Source organism: Pimephales promelas, chromosome 8 (genome assembly GCF_988280905.1).
Source record: "Pimephales promelas chromosome 8, fPimPro1.hap1.1, whole genome shotgun sequence".
Classification (NCBI taxonomy): domain Eukaryota; kingdom Metazoa; phylum Chordata; class Actinopteri; order Cypriniformes; family Leuciscidae; genus Pimephales; species Pimephales promelas.
This window is the reverse complement of record NC_142776.1, coordinates 15832516-15855435: the sequence shown is the minus strand read 5'-3', so window position 1 is coordinate 15855435 and position 22920 is coordinate 15832516. Positions and strand designations below refer to the sequence as shown.

Below are 22920 nucleotides of genomic sequence, written 5' to 3'. Positions count from 1 at the left end.
TAGAGCAGGCAAGATGGCACACCTTACAAGACGAATCAATATTGTTAACTCTTTGATGACTGATGCTGAATATGTTGAAGAAGTAAAGGGAAACATGATGAAGTTCAATGAAATGTTTGTTGAATTCAAGTCTCTTCAAGAATCATATGTACAAGTGTTAAATGAAGAGGATAAAGTTGAAGATCTGAAAACCTGGTATGAACCAAGAATGAAACAAGTTGATATGTTTGCCTCTACTGTTGAGAAGTGGATGTCTAATATTCAAGAACCAGACTTACAAACTAGTACTCAAGTTCCTTCTGCTCTAAAAGTGACTGACCAGCTAAATGATGAAGATGGCACTTCAGTTGTTTCTTCTGTGCGTAGCAGTAGATCTGGCAGATCTAGCAGATCAAGTGTCAACTTCAGCCTCAGCTCGTATCTGTGCAGAGGCGGAGAGGGCAGCTTTACTTGCCAAAGCCAATGCACTGCAACATAAACATGCTGTAGAGAAGAAAAAAGAGGAACTTAGAAAGATGAAGGAGGTGTGGGAAGTTCAAGCTGAAATTGCAGCCAACACCGCCAAAATCGAGTATCTCAAGAATGCTGAGACCTCAGTAACCAATGGAAATGCAGTTGAAGATGATGCCATGAATGTATATTGCAAGGAGATGTTGGATAAAACTTCAGTACAACAAGATGTGCGCCCAAAAGAGACTCTTCATGAACTCTCTAAAGCACCAACTCAGACTGCAAGACATTCTTATCCTCAGAACAGCAATGTAATTCAGCAACCCACCACCATCAACACTGACTCGAAATCATCTGCACAAATCTCTCATACAGCTCAAGCAAGACCTCTAGAAAGTAGACAATCATCTTCATCTAATGTCATTCAAGGGCCTGATCTTGCTAGAATTCTTCAAAAACAGAACAACTTGACAGATATGCTTGTGAAACAACAACTTCTTTCGACCTTACCAAGAGGGGAAATTCCAACGTTTAGTGGAGAAATTCTGCAGTACAGGTCATTCCTTCATTCTTTTGAGCACATCATTGAAAGTAAAACTTATGATAATGAAGACAGGCTGCACTTTCTCATTCAATACACAAGGGGGCTACCACAGGAGCTGGTAAGAAGTTGCCAACACATGTCACCGAAACCAAGGTTACCAAAAGGCAAAGCAGCTATTGAAAGAACACTTTGGTAATGCATATACGATTCCATGTGCTTATATAGAGAAAGCTCTTTCTTGGCCTTCAATCAAACCAGAAGATCCAAAGGCTTTACAGGCATTTGCATTGTTTCTTAGAATAGTATGGAAGACTTGGAGTTCATGTAAGAACTGGACACAGTCTCCAATATGAGGAGTATTGCTTTCAAGCTTCCATACAAGCTCAGAGAGAGGTCGCGCACAAAGGCATTTGAGTTGCAAGAACAGAGGAGCAACAACGTAAAGATGGTAGATCTTGTCAGCTTCATCGAAAAACAAGCTAACATTGTCTCAGAGCCAATATTTGGTGATATCCAAGACTCAAGCCCAAGTAAAGGAAAGCCCAAAATATTGAAACCCAAATCCAAAGGCAGTTTTGCTACCAATGTGCATGTGAACTCACCACAGACCACATCCAAGGATTCACAGCCAATGTCTTGTCTCTACTGTAACAATGGACATGATTTGATGTCATGCTTGCAGTTTGAAAAGCAGCCTCATAGAGAAAAAAATCAACTTTATTAGACAGGATGGAATCTGTTTTGGGTGTTTAACCAAAGGAGGACATCTGAGTAAAAACTGCACACAGCATCTTAACTGCTCCATATGCAACAAACAGCATCCTAGTGTGTTACACATTAAAGCGTTGGAATCCTAAAAACCAACTTAAAGCCACACTGCGGAACTTTTTGGCCACTAGATGGTGCTCGACATGTAATTTTCACGTCCAGCGTCCCTAGAGGCCACAAGCTCCGCAGCACTGTCGCAAATTAAAGTCAACAAACAGTCAACCGGTCGCAATATTTTTTTTCCCAGGATGGTAGGGGAAGACTCATCAATATTCATTAGGGAGCTCATCCCTGATTGGTCTTTAGACCTACCTCTAACCCCGCCCCTAAACCTAACCGTCACTGAGGCCTGACGACCTACCCCTAACCCCGCCCCTAAACCTAACCGTCACTGGGGTTAAGACCAATCAGGAATGAGTTCCCTAATGATTATTAATGAGTCTTCCCCCACCATCCTGGGAAAAAAATATCGCCAACCGGTCAGCCTCCCGTGTCTTTAGCTTGTGTGTGCTTGTGCTTTTACTGTCTATGGTGCTTGCAGTGTATGAGGCGGGCCGGGCTGAGCGAGCGAGCAGGGTGATCCCCGTGGGGATTATCATGTCTGTGAGTGATTGTGGGCGCGGGACAGCGGACACATTCATTGCACTGAAAACACCGTCGGCCAGAGCTGACTGTAATGTTATGTGTGTTGGTTTATTTTTACAGAAACCGTGGGACATGTGGTGTGTAATGTTAGTGTTTGTGGGTACTACTGAGTCGTGGGCGTTCACTACATTTAATGTAACGTTAACGTTATATTTGACATGAGCCGATTTTATTAGCGCGAGCCCTGCACTGAGGCGGGCTGTTTGTAGAAATGAACACTGGGCTGTGGGCATTTTATTACACTCATAACACCATCGGCTGTGGCCGGAATACCAGAAAATACTACACTGCTTATATGAATTTATCTGGGTTACCTTAGAAACGGCATTTTTGTGCAGGCAAGTGTCCGCATCGGTCGAGCACTCTTTCTCCTCCGTTAGCTCACGCCAGCGAGCGAAGCGAAAGCTGGACCAATGTGTTAATCCTAGTCCTGGCTTTTAATTTGTCACTCTCCCCTTTTCTTTTTTAGTTTCCTCTGATAAAACCGTTGCCTTCTTCCTTGTAGCTGTTGTTCGGCATGACGAAAAGATGCACGAGTTGAGCACTAACGTTAGATTCTGAGGAAGTTGTGGGTGGTGGGGGAAGTGATGTATGCCGTAAAGCGGTCGAATTTTGTAGCTCTTTTTATGCTCGGGTTCCTACCCGAAACCCGAAGTTACAAAGTGCAAGTAAAAGCGATACAGACACCTTCAGGAGACGGCAGACGCGTCATTCAACCTATTACAAGTCGATCTACCATCTCAATGGGTTTTGGTAATATATTATAAAGGTTGAAGAGTTCCACGGTGTGGCTTTAAGAAAACACCTGTAAGTAGCACACAGGTCTCTGTTCAAGATGGTAAGAATGCTGGAGTCAGAAACATGCATACTTATTCAGAGTGCTTGTTGTCGATTGTACCAATACAGGTTAAAAGTTCAAAAGGAAGTATGATTCTGCACACATATGCCTTTCTAGATCCTGGTAGCTCGGCAAGCTTCTGCACGGAGGATCTTATGAGGAAACTCAACATTACTGGAAGAAAGACTAATATTCTTCTTCGAACAATGAGTCAGGATAAGTCTGTGCCCTCTTACATTGTCAGTGGGTTAGAAATCTCTTCACTGGAAAAAAGTAACTTCATCCACCTGCCAGAAGTATAAACCCAAAAGATCATGCCTGTTGACACCTGTCACATTCCCACAAAGGAAGAAGTATCTAAATGGCCATAGCTGAGTCAGGTACAGTTTCCTAGGATTCCAGCCAAGGTGGAGTTGTTGATTGGAAGCAATGCTCCCAAAGCCATTGAACCTTGAGAAATCCTTAACAGTCAAGGGGATGGGCCTTATGCAGTGAAGACCCTACTAGGATGGGTTATTAATGGTCCTTTACAAGGCAAAAACACAGCAAACAGGAACGGCAGTGATGGTGTTGTTGTTAACAGAACTTCTGTCTTGAACTTGGAAGAAATATTGATGCAACAATACAACCACGATTTTAATGAGAGTTCAAGTGAAGAGAAGGCTGAAATGTCTATAGAAGACAAAAGATTCATCAAGATTGCAAAACAGTCAATCAAGTTGAAAAATGGACATTATACTCTTGATCTACCTTTTAGGAAGGACGACACTGTGTTGCCTAACAATAACCAAGTGGCAGAACAGCGACTTCAAAGTTTGAAAAGTAAGTTCAAGAGGAATGAAAAATTCAAAACTGACTATACTGAATTTCTAACAGAAGTCATAAATAAGGGCTATGCTGAAGTGGTTCCGCAACAAGAGCTGGAAAGATCAGATGGTAAATTGTGGTACATCCCACATAATGGTGTATACCATCCCAAAAAACAGACCATAAGGGTGGTCTTTGACTGTGCTGCAACTTTTCAAGGTAAATCCCTCAACTCAGAACTTTTTCAGGGTCCTGATTTGATCAGCACACTTTTTGATGTTTTGACCAGGTTTCGCCAAGAATCTGTAGCAGTAATGACCGATATCAAAGCAATGTTCCATCAGGTCAGAGTGTCAAGATCAAATGTTGACTTCTTGCGATTCCTCTGGTGGCCAAGTGGTGATGTCAGCATGCCTGCTGTGGAACATCGAATGATGGTGCATCTATTTGGGGCAGTCTCATCCCCTAGTTGTGCAAACTTTGCTCTGAGGCAAACAGCTAAAGACAACAAAGACTGTTTTCGAACTGAGGTGACAAACACTGTTGAGAACAACTTCTATGTAGATGATTGCTTGAAGTCCCTTCCAACAGAGCGTGAAGCAGTAGAATTGGTGAAAGATCTAACATCTCTCTGTCAAGCAGGAGGATTCCACCTCACAAAATGGGTGAGTAACAGTCGCACTGTTCTTGCACATAATCCAAAGGAAGACAGAGTTCAGAATGTAAGAGAATTGGATCTCGACAGGGAAAAGCTTCCCACTGAAAGAGCTCTTGGATTGTTGTGGTGCGTGGACAATGATGTGTTTAAGTTCAACATCACTGTCAAGTGCAAATCCCACACCTGAAGAAACTTACTATCAGTCGTGAGCTCCATTTTTGATCCACTTGGATTTTTGAGTCCCTTTACTCTACCTGCCAAATAGCTTATCCAAGACCTCTGTAGGAGTAAATGTGGTTGGGATGAGGAAATACCACGGGCTGCAGTGGATAAGTGGACAAAGTGGATAAAGGATCTTGATGAAATAGAAGATTTCAGAGTGGCACGTTGTGTAAGGCCAACTGGTTTTGGAATGCTGAAGCAAGCAGAGCTGCATCATTTCTCTGATGCTAGTAAACAAGGATATGGCATATGGCTTGTTTCCACTGAGGGGTACGGTACGGTACGGTACAGTACAGTACGGGTCGGGGTCAGGTACACCATGATCAGGCTTGCGTTTCCACCGCCAACAGTACCCTTACTTGATAGGCGTGGTATGCTGGAAAGAAGCGATCGACGTCATTTTCGCGCGAAGAAAGCGACATAGTAAACAACAATGGATGACAGACTCGGCATGTTTGTCACTAGAAACAAGCGCTGGCATTAGGCGTTTCCAAGAAGCCAACGCAAATTCCGACTCAAGAGAATGATCCCGAGGACGCGAGTCCAGTAATTCTGTTAATGGAACAGCGCGTTCTTGAACGCGGCACTCAGCTCGCTCTGGCTATGCGACTCCGGTTATCTCTGTATGTTCATTTTAGGCAACAATAAAACGAAATATGTTATAAAACACCACTCTGCTTCTTTTCGATTTCATTTCAATACATTTGAAACATTCTAAAGCACATAAATGTGGTTCAGGCAACGCATAGCCTATTGATTATCACTGCATGTATGTAACGTTATATTTATAACAAAACTAAATATAAAACAACCCTGCCTCTTTTCATTTAAATTTAAAAATATTAAACATATTCCAGGCAATATGTAATGTAATGTAGGCTATTGCATATCGCATTGGTACAAATGTTGCAATTGCAATAATTAAAAGCAATTATTAATAAACAACATTACAGATGATGATGTTGTAATAAAATAAAATAAATGACAAAACGATCTCTTTTTGTTGAATTTCAGTTTTATCAATAAGCCATTATAAAAATATAAGTATAAGGTACAAAATACACTAAAGCTTAAATAACATCAAGAAACAATTCAGTCAGTCAAATATAGCCTACAAACTCAGCGCTTAAAGATATGAAACTTCACGTAGCCTTCTGCCAAAACTATTGGCCAGGGAACGAATTATAGATTCACGAGACCAAAGATCCCCTGTTAGGTTTATATAAGACGAACTATATCTCATGTTTAACCACTACAGAGACGTCCGAGTCAGCGGCAAACATATCAGGATGACTAGCCGGGGAAAGGCTGTTCCCGGCGGGGGACACGAGCGCCCGGTGATTGCTTGAAATGGATCTCAGTCAAATTATCAAAAATCTATAAATAAACCACAGATTTGAACTTTAAAAAACTACTTTCTCGCCTGAAAAACTCTTAAAACTACATTTCATGACACAATAACAGTAGAATTATATTTCAAGTGTATGCTTCTAATGCCCTTGTAGCACGCGCGAGTGACGATACTCTGTCCACCAATCAGCGTTCTGCAGTGAGTCTAGCTCCACCTTTTAGTACCCTTTCACTGTGCTAGGTACCCCAACGAAAGGGTACCCAAAAAGTGGTACGGTACGGTTCGGCTTTTTGGTACCATTCACAACTTTTGACAGTGGAAACGCAAATAATTGCGTACCGAACCGAACTGTACCGTACCGTACCACTCAGTGGAAACGAGCCATTAGTGAGTTACTTGAGGTTGACTGATGATATGCACACTGTACATGTGTCTTTCATGTTGGGGAAAGCCAGAGTGGCCCCACTTAAGCATGTCACAATTCCACATCTAGAACTTACAGCTGCAGTGCTAGCTGTCAGAGCGGACATTATGGTAAGGAAAGCTTTGGAGCTAGATCTCAAAAGCTCAACATTTTGGACTGATAGTCAGTCAGTGCTGAAATACGTTGCAAATGAGAATGCAAGATTCCGCACATTTGTAGCTAATAGGATCTCTGTAATTAGAGAAAACACATGTAAAACAGTGGAAATTCATCAGAACAAAGCAGAACCCTGCTGACTTAGCATCAAGATGGATGAGTGCCAGCACATAGGTGAAGTGCAAAGAGTGGATCCATGGACCAGACTTTCTATGGAAGAAGGAAGAGGAATGGCCTAAAGAGCCCCTGGGACCTGTACCTCTCTCACTTGATGATCTTGAAGTTAAAAGGAACATCACTGTTTATAGTGCTGTCATTAAAGAAAAGGAAAATCCTACCAACCAACTTCTTAACTATTTCTCAAGTTAGACAAAGCTGAAGTTGGCAGTAGCATGGTTCTTGAAGTTCAAGAATATCCTTTGCTTGCTCACTGCAAAAAGGAAAGAAATACTGGCAACCTGCGTGAATAAGGACACTCAAAACAAATGTACAAGGTATGTAATGACATGAAAGCATTCAAGGCATCACTCTGTGGACAATCCGTATGTCTGGATGATCTCTTAAAAGCAGAAAAGGCCATTGTTGAGTTTTGGCAAAAACAAAGGTATTCAGAGGAAATGTCAAGAATTGAAAAGACTTCACTTGCTGGAAAGCGCTTGAATAAATTCAGCAGCCTGTACAAGCTAGATCCTGTGATGGATGATGGAGTTTTGAGGGTTGGAGGAAGGTTGGACAAGTCTGCAATGCCTGAGGAGACAAAGCGACCAATTATACTTCCAAAAGATCTTCACATCTCCACACTGATTCTTCAACACATACACGAACAGCTCGGACATGCTGGCAGAAACCATGTTCTCTCACACCTGAGAAAGAAATATTGGATTATAAATGCCAATTCTGCAGCTCGCAAAGTTCTGTCTAAATGTGTGGTGTGCAAGCGAGAAAGAGGAAAGATAGGGGAACAAAAGATGGCAGATCTACCAAAGGAAAGACTACAAGCTGATCTTCCACCTTTCAGCAATGTTGGTGTTGACTACATTGGGCCTTTCATGACAAAAAGGGGAAGAGGTCAGGTAAAAAGATATGGGGTTATTTTCACTTGCATGACAAGCAGGGCGGTTCACCTAGAAATGGCTCACTCACTGAACACCGATTCCTGCATTGACGCCTTAAGAAGATTCATAGCCAGAAGGGGCCAAGTACTGCATATACGATCTGATAACGGAACTAACCTGGTTGGTGCAAAAAGAGAGTTACAGAATTCACTTTTCGAATGAAACCAAAGCAGAATCCATAAGGCAATGCTCCAGAAAGGAAATCAGTGGACGTTTAATCCTCCAACAGCCTCACATCATGGGGGAGTATGGGAGAGGCTCATTCGAATGGTGAGGCAGATCTTATGCTCCATTTTAAGACAACACACCCTCGATGATGAAGGACTACAAACACTCTTTTGTGAGATTGAGGCAATTTTGAATTGTCGTCCCATTACCACATTGTCTGATGACCATCAAGATCTGCAACCTTTGACACCAAATCACATTCTTCTGTTAAAGTCTAACCCTACACTGCCACCTGGATTGTTTCAAACGTCAGACTTATACAACAGACGTCAGTGGAGGCAGGTACAATATTTAGCAGACCTGTTTTGGAAGAGGTGGTCCCAATAATACTTGCCATTACTACAGGAACGACAGAGATGGTTTACTGCTAAAAGAGGTTTGCAGAAATGAGATATTGTGCTAGTTGTGGACAGTTCAGCACCTCATGGATCGTGGCCAATTGGAAGAATAACAGAAGTTCTACCGGATTCCAAAGGACTCATAAGAACTGTAAAACTTAAAGGATTAGTTCACTTTTGAAAAAAATTTTGCTGATAATTTTCACGTCGCCCGTGACCTTTTGAACGTAATTACGTAGTACGTGACGTTACAAACGCGCCTCACAGAATAGAGCAAGGCTAGCATTTGTCCTTAGAAAAGTTACATTTTTGGAATAAGTTTTGAAATAACCGATCTATTCGCATGATAAGACCCTTATTCATCGTCTGGTGTCGTTTAAAGACATTTGAAGCTGGTTTACTGCCAATGGCTCCTTAATTGATTTTTTTGTTTGGAGCCCTAGAATGGGTGCTTACCTGTTTATTAGAATACAAGCAAGATCGGCATCTCTCTGTAGCCTATATTTAGCTTGTCACAAAGCCCTCTCTTTTTTTTTTTAAATGCAACCCCATTATTTACCCGTGTCATGCTTCTTCTCCTGTCCCAAACCCCTCTCAGGTCATATTTTTCACCCGTACGAATGCTAGGGTGACCATATTTTGATTACCAAAAACCAGGACACTCGGCCAGCAGTTTTTGTTTTTTTAAACCAGGATATATTTTCATCACTTTATAAAAAACAGCCAGGACAGAACATGGAAACATGTCAGGACTGTTGGTCACCCTAACGTCTGCGCTCTGAGCTGACTCCAGCAGCAGAACGTGCAGGCAAAGCGTAATCGTGGTCCATAACTAATACAAATATTACATATATTAGTATATTAACATATATACTACACATAATAGTCTCGGTCAAGTTGATGCAAGCTACTACTTTTTGATACAAAAAAATGATACAAGCTACTACTTTTTTTTCTTCGTCGTTTTCTTTGCTTTTATTGGCGGTAGTCCAGTGTTCCCGTTTGGCGGTTTCGCCGGATAGAGTTATTTTTGCTATTTTTAAAGCAGAAAAAATACATATTGTGCCTTTAAGGTTTTTAACATTAAATGTTTATGCATGCAATTAATTCAAAATATTTAACATTTTAAAATAGTTTAACAACACAAATTAATGAAGCATGCAAAATCCCATCACTATAATTTGCGTCATGCAGTTAGATAATCTTAGGAGTCAGGAGTTGAAGACTAAAATTTCATCTTTGAATATAATTTAATTATTTAATATTATGTATCTGTATTATTACTCTTTATTAGTATTTATAATCAGTTGTATAATCTTATGAAGTTTAAAATGCATGAGCTAGACTATAGATTGCATGGACGCAATTGTTTAAAGGACAAGTTCGGTATTTTACACTTGAAGCCCTGTTTTAAGATCGTTTCTGATTAAATAGAACGTACATTTTTACCTTACAGTTACTGTAAATCCAGCCTCTAGTTCATAAATGCCAGAGGAGAACTGGCCCCCAACTGAGCCTGGGTTCTCCAAAGGTTTTTTTTTTTTTTTTTTTTTCTCCACTGGGTCACCTGATGAAGTTTTAGGACAACACCATTAGGTCACTTGGTCACTTGGCACTTTAGGTCACACAATAAGGGGATATTCAAATTAATTAAATCAGTAATACCCTTGATCAGCTCTACCAAATGTGGATGTTATTTGTTATTATATATAACATTGTTATTATGTTTTGATTGATACTGTGAAGCTGCTTTGATGCAATCTATATTATGAAAAGCGCTATACAAATAAACTTGACTTGACTTGGTGGATTTTTCTGGACATCAGCGATTCACTTTTCTGCAATGTCGCCTGCCATTTTAAATGCGAGTCCTTAAATAACAATGGATTCTAATTTGCTGTCAGTGTTTTATCGTTTAAAAGCTGAGAAAAAAAAAACTTTCAGAAAGAGTAAAATTTACATGTGTGGTCTCAACAACCAGATGCATTTATACTTGTCCAGTTTCATCTGGACCGTTTCTCAGACCACCTTCTGAAGTGGTTTGATTGCTCGGATTTAAATCTGTCTCCAAAGCGTTTCAGAGGGCATTTGCTCTTGGTCTTTTCACTATTGGATATGTATCCAAACAAAGAAGACGCACTAAGTGACCAGGGGCTCGTTCTTCGTACGTCGCTAACTCAGTTAGCTGGATTTGATTGTTGGCGATTTGCCATGATCTTGGATCGTTTGGTTCTTCGACGCTCATCCTGGACTTGCTGTCATAGCAACAGGTCCATCAGCTTGAACCTGCTCGCGAGCAGGCTTATTTCATGTAAACAGGATTAGATCGCGGCTGATACGGGAAGTCCTTTAGCGCAGCGCGATAGTGTAGCTTAATTTCTGAGATTTATTTTTGTTTTCTCGTGAAACGATCGTCGTGAGGGTGTCGTTTAAATACATTATTATTTTGTTGGAAATGCACATTAATGTTCGATTCGATGTCGGGCTTCAACAACAGCACAAAATGTTTGCATTGCCCTAAAATTATTTGCGAGTGGCTTCCTTTACACTATTGGAGATGCGGAGAACTTGATAAGCTTTCTGTCGTGCCATTCACAAAGTAGTGCTCTTAGTTTTTTTTTTTTTTTTTGCCAACTTAGGGTATATTATAATTTTTTATGAAGATAATGCAATCATGATGACCGTGCCGATTATGACTTACAGTCCCTCAGGCTTACCTGATTGGTGCCATACTACACACATGTTCCCATCAAGTCCTCAATGAAGGGATTTTGTGAGCAGAAAGGGGGCTTATACAGTGCAGCCAAATTGCTATTATAATTTTTAATATTCCAGATTTGGAATATTATATCACTTTTTTTAAAAGGCATTTGACTGAGTAAAATCTCTTAGATGGTGTGCGACCATGTTCTATATCACAAATCAGTGTGAAAGCAAAATGGCCTGGATCTGTGCATGACTCAAGAATTTTAAGAGATTCACATTTATGAACATTATTTGAACATGGTAAGGAAAATTATAAAGATCAAACTCACGGTATTACATACACTAATGCTTAGAACTGCATTTTTCCATTATACAGGTGATTACAACAGGATCCTGCATGGAGACAGGTGTTTTATGACCCCATTCCCTGACCCAAACCCCAGACCAGTTACAATGCAGCTCTAGGACAAGAGCACACAATGACATGAGCTTTGGCCAACTAAAGGGGAGATTTCAATGTCTAAAAACCCTGAGGGTTGCACCTGACAGGGCCTGTGACATATTACACAACACTGCCAACATAAGATAAAGAAAAAAAAAAAGTTTAATTAAGCCTAAAATAAAAGACAAGACAAATTTGCAAAACTCTATTTGCTTAGAGTTTTATTTCAATAGTTCTTTGTAAAGAAAAGCCAGTTATTCAGTCATCTTTTTAAAAGATATTATGCAAGGTCAGCAATAGTACTCTGTGTGATTTTACTCTGAAGTTTATTTTGAAGCAACTCTATTTCTAATGCATTTTTTTTCTTAGTCAAGTTCTGTTTCTCCCCCTGATTTTTGTTTTTCAAAATACTCTATTTTCTGTTGAAGACTCATCTAGGGAACGAATTTAACCCTGTGTCGTTTGTGTCACACATGCCTCATGCAACAAATAAAAAGCAAAAGTTGTCTCTACACTGCCCACCCCTGTATCACTGCTGTGTGCAGACTCTTCTGTAGGCCTTTCTGTACATGTGGGCTCCTGTCAGAAATAATAGGCATAGGCACAAGTAGAAATCAATTAAAGCCATCAATTAAATTAAAGTACTTCCTCCAAAGGACAGTCATCTGAGAAGTTTTCTTCACTCTCCAGTGCAATGTGATTGATAACTCATGGCAAAATATTTTTACATTAACATAAGTTTATCAGTTTTTACTTTCACAAGACAAAGCAATTTATCATTATCATTACTCAAGATTTAACAGTTGGAATGACTAAACCAGACATTTGGATTATAGGTCTACTTCATTTAATGCAGCAACAAATTATTTCACAGTGTACAAAGATAATTTAACTCTCATTTCCCAGTGATGAAGGTGTTGCTGCTACTGGTCCCTGATGTGGGTCTGGAAGAGCTGAACCCAGGGATGCCCTTCACAACAGGGCAATTCACATTCAACCCAAGGGTCAGCTCTTCTGCCAGGGTCAGGAGTAGTGTTGGGCGATATGCTCCATTTTCATATCGTCCTATCGTCAGCCTGCGAGATCGGCGATACACGATAGTATCGTGAGGGGGCGGGGCTAACATTTGATTATTAACTTGATTATTTAGCCTACTCATTAATTTGCTTGTTTTATTAGCCTACTTCGTTTTATATACGAGAATCTTTTTTCTATTTTGCTAGCAAAGGTGGAGTGTTTATTAATAGGATCAGGTTATTTCCTGGTATAGTGAGGTAAAAAAAGAGATCCTAATCCTTTTGTTTGTCAACGGGAAATTTACGGACACATTAGCCTATCCTCATGCCGTTACATGCAGCATTTTGACTAGGGCCTATTTCTGCACGCGATGAAAACACGTTTTAATAATTTCTTGGGTCAGAAAAAGTCGGAGTTTGCGATATGTGTCCCCCTACCAGTGCGCTCTCTGCGCACTTCACATGCGCACTTCAGTAAGCACGAAGTACGCGGGTTAATGTGTTTTAAATGCCGGGAGAAACAAGAGCAAGGGCCAAACGTCTAGCTGAGTCGATCGGTTTATACTTATACTTATGACTTGACTCTGATAAAGGAAACGTTTACATGACCACATGCATTGTCAAGTTTATTCAACATAATCAGGTTAAGAACGTCGTCGCATGTAAACGCGCTCAATCTCTGAAAGTGAAAGTAAAAACGGACTGCTTTCGGCATCTGCATTAACGCCGCGTTCCCTCAGAGACGACGATGATAACGGTAACTATAATACTATTTTAGTGATATTATTATTAATACTATTTAGTAATTATTTTGTTTTTAGTGTTAGTGTCATTAAACGTTTTGTTAATGTGTTACGGAAACAAATACTGACGAACAACGATGCCGTTTTCATCTTGGATCTGTAGGAAATTGAATTTTGCGTCTGTTAAAACGAGCACACTTGAGTTTGAATTTGGGAATGGATCACCTTGCAATTAAATTTTGATGTGGGATGTTTTTTAGTCTGTTTTAAAAACATTTTCTTAGAGGAGTCCTCATTAGTGCGTGTGTTGTTGCAATTGTTATGAGGTGATGTCGTTGTAAATTTAGGCAAGGCAAATTGATTGTAGTTCCTAATATTCATTTAATAACAATACTAGCTTTATAATAATAGGCCTAATAATAATAATTTAATACATTATGGTAAAACGACCCAATTATCGTAATGATATCGTCAAAGGCATCTGCCATCGGCGATATGTCAGACTATCGTCGATACACGATACTATCGTCTATCGGCACAACCCTAGTCAGGAGCATCATTATTATTATTATTTTTTTCTCAGCATTTTTCCTGTTTGCTTTTATAAACAGACAATTATTTATTTAATAGTGCCTTTTTAAAAGAGACTAGTAGGCCTATAAGGTCTAGTAAAATTACCATTAAGTAGAATATTTTTGTACTTCACTTTGACCATGTCCATTATTATAGTGTGGTGACTCGACATTACAATGAACAAAGTAATTATGAAATTATGAAAATAAAAATAAAATAATAATAAGTCATTAAAACATCTAACATGGCCACCACAAACGCATTTAATTTGTCTTCTAGTTTTGCCAGCACTCTCTCCTGGCTTTTGCAGACTTTGAGGTGTTCCCTGGCGTTTTAATTAAAGACTGAAATTCGGCATAACCTTGCATTAAAAGAGCTTGCTCTGCTTCTGAGAAAAACTGGGTGTGTTCTTTGGCCATGCTGAACAGCCAATAGCAGCGTTGCTGATCACTGGTTCTGCTATCGATACATGTCCCCTTTTAAACCAACGCAAGAACGCGCAGTTATCTCAGATAACTCAATCCAGCGATACTAATCATAAACAACAGGTGTGTTCGAAGAACCCAATTAGCCGGATCATGATTAGCACGATGATATCATCTTAGATGTCTCATTTGATCTCGGATGTTTTAAGCAACGTACGAAGAACGAGCCCCAGGTGTAAACTGGCCCTAAATGTAAGCAAAATATAGTGTAACATAAATCAATGAGTATTAGAATGGCAGAATTACACACAAATTATTTATAAAAAAAAAAATAAAAAATAATTTGTTTGGGATTGAACCTCCTGCTTTGACACTGTTGACCAACTTTCTACCACTCAACTGCAAATTAACTTTGTGAAATGGCCAGAAGTTTCCCTTTCCAGCTGTACCCTGCAAAATAGAAGGGCATTTGCAATAATAATCAATGGTATCATGCACTAATCTACTACACAGAATCTCTAGTCTGTGCTAAATTTGGCCGATTTGCAAAACTGCAAAATGGCAAAACAAATTCCTTTTGTTGTTGTATTTAATTTTACACAGCTTCCCCAAACCACTTGGTCGCCAAAACTCATCCTTTATGAATCAAATAAATTACATATGTTAGCTTTGAGCGAATTTTGTATTCCTCATTTTACATAAAACCACACAGGGTGACGTGGAGAAAAAAACATGTTTTGGTTGAAATTAGTATTTTTATTAATCCTTCCCTGAGTTTTAGTTGCATTGTTATTTAGTTAAATCGAGAAAACAGAGAAATTAACTTTTAATAGTTTTAAGTCATAATAACACAACTGGCCATTGATTTTGCAAAGCAACTCAAGAATGCATCAAAATGGTTCAACAACCTATTTGTGTTCTTTGTGGAAATCAATTTTAACTGTCAATTTGCTGTAAACAGTGAGACAAATCCATCTCTAACTAATGAGGATCTTTTGATGTGGCTGTGCAGAAGTGAAAAAATAAATGTGATTAATGTGCAACAAAAATTTTAGGAAAGGGCAAGTAGGTCATAAAATTTGAGTTCTCTTACGAGAGGTTCTCTCGTATTGTGTAAGCTAGCTTACGTTACTGGAAAGATTCATCTTTTTTTTGCAGAGATATTGAAACCAAAAATTATACTTAATTTTGTATCCATTGTCAACGCAGTGCAGACCTAGAGTGGGCTATCTAGCAAGCTCATTGGCTGCTCTGCGGCAACTGTAGCAGCCTATAGATGAACCTGCGTGAAGTTGCGTCCAATGAGAGGCGCTCGCGCCCTCATGGCATCATAGCCCGCTAGAATGGGCGTGGCTTAAGTGTATATAAGCGAGGTTCAGAGACTGCTTCCCTGATTTGCATCTCTTCAGCGAAGCTCTTGGCATTGCTGGACTTCAGAAGCCGGGTGGCCGTTTTGTGGGGCAACTAGCAAGCTCAGGACAGCGCTTTGAAGAAGCCCGCCGCCTTCGCCACCTTCAGCCATCCGTGCAAGCTAAGCCATCCGGTGACGTATCCATTTTACTAGCTAATAGCACATTCGCACCACGAACTTCACAAAAGATGCCTCGCACCACCTGCGGCTCGTACTGAGCCTGATCTGCGCTCTCTGCCTAGGACAGGAACACACAGCACTCGCTCTCGCCGATGGCGGATGCGATCTCTGCGAGGAGCTTCCCATGTAGACCCTGTGGGCTCGACTGGAAGTCTTCAACACTGAAGCCGGAACCCGTGATGGAAGCGACTGTCTCACCGGAGCCTCTCCCTCAAGCCTCGCCTTCACCTTCCCCACCCCCCCAGGACGTGCTGGAGTCGAAGACGAGCTTATGCACCTCCTCACACAGGGCGTCGACCGCCTCGGGCTCGAATGGTCACCGCCTGCTGAGTCAGCACCTAACAAACTCAACAGCTGCTTCCTTCAGAGCCGCCGCCACCCAGCGCCCGCGGCCTGGGCTGCTCCCTTCCTGCCAGAACTCCAGGCGGAGCTTTCTAAGTTGTGGAATGCGCCTCTTTCAGCCAGGGTCCCATGTCTCTGCTTCGCTCTGCACTGTGGATGGTGCCGCCGAGATGGGCTATTCGTCGATCCTTCCTGTTGAGGACTCGGTACCTTTGCTCCGCAAGATGGCGATCTAAGACTGTGCTCCCTTCTAAGGCCTGCAGAACTACCTCCGCTTGTGTTGGCCGCACCTACGCCACTGCCGGCCAAGCTGCATCCGCTCTGCATTTAATGGCCGTCCTGCAGATCCTCCAGCGGACCTCCTATGTGAGTGGGATGAAAAAGCCAGGCAACCAGAGGCTGTGATGGATTTAAAGAGCGCGATGGACCTGTCCCTTCGCACCACAAAATCTGCAGCTCTAGCCCTGGGAAAATGTATGGCCACACTGACTGTAACCAAGAGACACCTATGGCTGACGCTCGCGGATATGGGAGAATCTGAATACGCCACGTTCCTCAACGCGCCGCTCTCTCCTTCCGGTCTCTTCGGCTCCGCGGTGAGTGGTATCGTCGAGCGTTTCTCCGAAGTTCAAAAGGCCACTCAAGCCATGAGTTTATTCCTGCCTCGTCACGCTATCTCCTCTGCAGGCCTCCTGCACGAGCCACCTCACAGCGCCCAGCCCAGCACAGTCAGACTTCACAGCGACTCTAGGGCGGCCGATCGCGCTCGGACAGCTGCCGCAGTGCAGCTCAAAAAAACGACATGAATATGACACAGTGGGCAATTGGATATAGCACAGCATATTCTGAAATGAAGGATTTAAATGTTTCGATCACATCTCCTATGAAGCTGATCTTCTGTTCGCATTCACTCACTGCGCACGCAGTAACACGTTTATGCTGGCTACAAATGCACACTTCACAATATACCACAGCTGGATTCAATTAAATCTGCAATGTTTGTGAAATTAAATGTTTATTAGATATTCAGAGATTTGTTTAAGTTATACAGATACACATTTGCTGAATGTTGACGGTAAATGAGAAAGTATTTTAGGCTGATTGATTGGCTTTTCTGTAACAAATAATATAAAAGCAAACAAATTACTTTTTCCCATACCATTTACTTTGTTTGACAGAACTGAGGGCTTGAGAACTGGTAATCAAATAAAGTATTAGATATGACTGACAGAGATCGTTAACTAATGAAGACAAGAATGTGAGTGAGCACTGTGTGATCAACTGATCAGGTGTTCAGCGCCGCCCGTCAAAACTTAACATAAAAATGCCAAATATCGGCCGTGGCGATATATTGGTCGACCACTAACACACACACGTAAACTATGTGCCCGCTCTCAAGCATTAACGTTTACAGAAAAGCCCTCCACCCCTGTTGATACTCGCGCACCACAAAACGGACATGAAACGTTCCCCATTCACCACAATCGGTACGTCACTCACAGAGCAGCCTGTTACTGCTGTCTGCGAACCTCCGTGCACAAACACCATAATTATCCTGTTAGCCCCAGTACATTTAAAGGGGGGGTTGACTGCGATTTCACTTTTTTCATTTTAAATAGTGTGTAATGTTGCTGTTGGTGCATGAACAGTATCTGCAAAGTTGCAGCGCTGAAAGCTCTTTGTAAGCAGAGATATCATCTTTTAAAAATCAGGAAGTATATTGCCAACAAAAACTACTCGGTTGGGACTACAGCTGGGTTATGGTACATCACTAACCCACACATTTGCATCAACCCTCCCTCCGGAATATGCAGGAAAGGGCATGCGCATATTTCTGCAGCGCGTCGAGTGTGTTGTGTTCACCAGCTGTCAGGTCTTCTGTGTTCGAGCTTCCCACGGACGTACATGTACTTCGTCAACAATGGATACAATTTATGTTTGATTATGTTCCTGAAAATGACGATCGTAATTTAGCTCTCTGTGCTGCGCATTTTACGGAAGACAGCTTCCAGAATCTCTACGAATTCAATGCCGGATTCAACAAGAAACTGTTACTAAAACATGAAGCAGTTCCGACTTTAAAACAAGAAGCAGCAGTGTTGGGCCACAACCTGTAAGTAGGCTAAGACTTCATAATTTTAAATGTATTTGCATGTATAATTCCAGACGTAGCCTTGTGTTTTATTTTTTTCAAATGTCAGTGCTGGCTTTATAGCCACTTGGCTACTAGTTATGCTATTTTGTGTCTACGACAAACGTGTACAAACATTATGGACCTGAATTTTGTATAGGGACTAATGTTGTAAATGTATTTTTCATGTATATGTTTTATGACGTTATTTTCGATTTGATCAATAACGTAAACTTGCCAGCGCTGTTTGAGTATAACATAGTAGCCAGTCAGTTGCTATTGTTGCCAGTCAGATGCTATTGTGTAAAACAAACATGTATAAAGTTAAAAAATGTAGCAAACTATCATTCAGAAACGTTTAGTAAGAGCCGTGTGTGGTGAGGTTCTGTGTACTCTCTTCATCGCGGCTTTCTCGGTCTGATTATGCCTCAAACTGATACTGCAGTTCGACCCATATTTACCTCTGGACCGGAGCTCATGGGATGCATGTTTCGCTCGTAAAGGTAATGGGCGTTAACCTTCCGGACAACGTGAGCGACAGTTTAGCCAATTACAACACACCGGGCCAAACTAACCAATCTGAGCCCACGGCGTGTTTCTGAGGGAGTGGTTTCATAGAATCAGGAAGTCAACCGCTTGTTCAGGGGACAGAGGAGAGCGCGGCTTACAATAAAGGTGAAGTTTATAAAAAATAAGACTTTTTAAAAAAGAAAAACCATGAATACATGCTATATTGCACCCCATAAACACAATCATGCAAAGAAAAAAAGCAGTCAACCCCCCCTTTAAGCCCTGTGTTTTCCCTCAGTGTTTGTTGGTCATCATCCATGTATGGTTGTGTGTACTGAAGTCCTGGGGCCTCATGTATAAAACTTTGCGTAGATTTCATCCTTAAAGTGGGCGTACGCACATAAGGCAGAATTTGCGTACGCACAAAAGTTTTCAGATTTATAAAACCGTTCGTACGCCAGAACCTGCGCAGAATTCACTTTATAAATCCCAGTCAACGGGAGATTGTGCGCACGTGCGTCTCCTCCCCGAAATAACCATATATGGAGATTGCAACGCCTAGTTTTACTATGCATATCCTCACCTGCATATCATTTGCATATGATTATTCATCCACGTGATACCAAGTTTAATGGTACAAGACTTTAGGAAAATATGAAATGCGGATGTGCCGTCACATTATTACAAACATATTTTTTTTAGTAGCCTATCCTTGCCTTGTTTTTGAATGAATAAATCAAATAGTGTTAATACATTTAAGATAAAGTTTTTCTCAATCTTTTCCACTGGCCAAAAAGTATTTTTAATTGATTTATATTTTAATGGAAACAGATAGACATGGTTGTGCATTATTTGCACGAAACAATTTTCTCAGACAATCTGCTATTAGCTATCAGTTAAAACATTAAAACACAGCATGCCAGAGGGAAAGTGTTCAAAAGCATTGCATCCACAACAAATAGGTCTATTTCTATTTATTGAATATATTTTTTTGTAAGTTCTCAGTAATGATTTCATGTAGTTTAAGTGTTTAACTCCATTAATGAGAATGGCATATTTAATCTAAATGTTTATATCAGAAGTAAAACATAGTTTAAATCATTCTTTTATTTATTTAAACTATTATTGAGAACATGCACTTATGATTTGGACTCATAATGAAGATTTACGGTTTTACTCCATCTGCCGCAACGATTATAGGCCTAGGCTATATGTGCGTCAGTTTCACTAAACGGCCCAACGCGCGTGCTGGCGCGGTCATTTAAGAAGGGATGGATGTTTGCTTCAAGTGATGATAGGTTTGTGAAATTATATTTGTATTATATTTCTGTAGATAATTTTCTTTAGATTCTCTGTCTAATAGTGAGCAAAAAGACATTTGACTCCAGCTCAGCCTCACCATCGGTGTCGCCAAAACACATAGCCTACTCTTCTAAAAGAGTGCGTACGCATGGTCAAGAGCATCCTTACGGTGCGCACTTATTTACGCCAAGTTTATTTTTTATAAATCCCGATATGTGCGTGGAAAAATCTGTACGCGTATTTCTATGCCCATTTTGTGCGTACGCAACGTTTATACATCAGGCCCTTGAAGTTTATTCCTGTGTTCCTCTATGTTTCTGGAAGCTTGGTTTGTAAATAAATTAGCTACATTGAAGTTCCCGTGTCCTCGTCTTCAGCAAGCTGCACAAACCTGACAGTTATCTTGTTTATAAATAGCCCAAGTGTTTCCTGTGTTTTTGTAGAGTCTTGCCTTATGGCTATATGTTTTGGTGTGTTTTTTTTTTTTTTTTCTGTTCCTTGCTTCATGTTGAAGTTATTAGTATGTTATTTTGGTAATAAAACTCACTGCATATAGATCAATCTCTCCCTTGGTATTTTATTGTTATTTATTTTTATTAGTTCACCCTGTGTTAGAACTACATTACAAAATTGTATGTATAGTCTTATAATAGACTATACGTTATGCATGATAAAAAGTTATATTCAGATGTAAAATAAATAACAATGTTAAATAACACATTGAATTGACATTTGACCATAATGGTGTATGCACATGAGAGTGTGTGTGTGTGCGTGCGTGCATGTGTGCGACTGAAAGCACACACCTCCAGCTCCTGCTCCCTCTGCAATGCAAACTGTTTGAATGACTTGACAATGATCCCAGCGTTAGAGCAGTCATACACAAAGATGGAGGGACTTCCCATCCATGTCTGTAGGTCATAGATGGACAGAGGGATGTACTGGGTATAGTTCTGAGAGAGAGAGAGAGAGAGAGAGAGAGAGAGAGAGAGGTTGAACAGATTTATTGTTACATTAAATTCAGGATTTTACAACACCATTGTTACCTGTATCCTTTTACCTCAACAAAAAAATAATTTAAAACATATACTAAAAAGTAAAAAATAAATCTGCATCATCAAAAACACACAAAACCTCATTTATAACCCATATTCTTAAAAACCTTTCAACATCGTTGATCAGCTTATAATATGAAAATTTTATTTTTATCCTTCCTTTTACCATACACTTCAACATCATTTCTACATTTGTTGAACCAACTTTCAACTCTTTGTTTTTTCTTGTTTTCCATATTGCAAGCTTTGCTGTACCAATGAGGTAATTTAATAAACACAGTTTACCTCTATCGAGCACTTTGTATTTAAGTCCCCCAATAAAAACTTTATGGGAAAACTCCTCACCAATCCCCTGAAACCAAGAATCAAGCAAGTCAAGAAGACCTCCAAGCCTCAAACATTGTAAGAACAAATGCTCTATCGTTTCTTCAGCACTACAGAAACTACAACACCCCCCCACTGCTGGATTTAGGTCTGTTTGTAGCTATCGCCCTGTGAATAAGCCTCCACTGCAGATCAGCTGTCCGCTTCTCGATGGGAGGCTTATACAGGACTCTCCACCTGTCCCTCACCATGAAGTCTGGCTCCATTGTCTCTTTCCACTTTGCGAAACTCTGCCGGCTGAGTGAGTCCATGTGAATGACTTTCACTGTAACATACAGCATTGCTTTCTTTGATGCAACCTCAAGCTCTTCCAGCTGCGGAGTTTTAAAAGTCAGTATAGATCCTTCCCGCTCTTCTTGTCCTTCACTGACAGCAGGAAATATTTTCAACTTTGGAAACCCTCCTTTCCGCTGTTGTACATGTCCCCCAGCAACAAGGTTTCTGTAACTGCTCGGCAAAGCAGCAAAAATCTCATCTCTTAATTTTGAAACAATTCTTATCGAGCACAGACCAGATAGCTCTTTAAAAGTGACCACTGAACTCCATCTGCCATTGTCCAGTAAATGTCCCAGTTTAGTGACTCCATTCTTTACAAGAGTTCTCCGAATGCTCATTGATGATAAAAACCGGGTCTGAATCAACAGATTATTGAACAGTGGTTCCTCATACATCCAGTCCCCAAGCTCATTCAAGTTTCTCTCCACTTTCAGAACTTTATTCCAAGCTTGCAACATTGATTTGTAAAAAGAAGAGAGACTGTCCAGTTTCAGCCCGTCCATTTTCAATAGAAACAAGTGTTTGTCTAGTCCAAAACTTTCAACCTTCTGCAGAAAAGCACATGCCGTCTGTGTCCATGCTAATTCCTCTTGGTATAGAAATTTCTGCACCGCTTGCAGCCTGAAAGCAACAATTCGACTCTTTACATCCACCAGACCTTGACCTCCTTCATGTACCGGTAAGTGAAGCACCGCAGCCCGAGTCCAGTGTTCGCCACTCCAGAAAAAGTCCACTATTTTCCTCTGTATATTACAAATTAGTTCACTTGGTGGTTCCAGAACAATGAGTTTGTGCCAGAGCGTGGAAGCTGCCAGATTGTTTGCCACCAGAACTCTTCCTCTATAGGACAATTGTGGTAATAGCCATTTCCATTTAGACA

General features: G+C 40.7%; 1 protein-coding gene across 8 annotated transcripts in view; it reads right to left on the bottom strand.

Moving 5' to 3' along the window:
• The window catches only part of rptor (regulatory associated protein of MTOR, complex 1), a 402321-nt gene that overhangs the window by 261052 nt on the left and 118349 nt on the right, over positions 1-22920 (bottom strand). For 7 of the 8 annotated variants that reach the window (XM_089134063.1, XM_089134065.1, XM_089134064.1 and 4 more), the window contains one exon: positions 21132-21278. The exons of the other annotated variant lie outside the window; for it this stretch is intronic. In XM_089134063.1, the coding sequence (XP_088990189.1) occupies positions 21132-21278 (147 nt within the window). The remainder of the gene's footprint in view (positions 1-21131; positions 21279-22920) is intronic. 8 annotated transcript variants of the gene reach the window in all.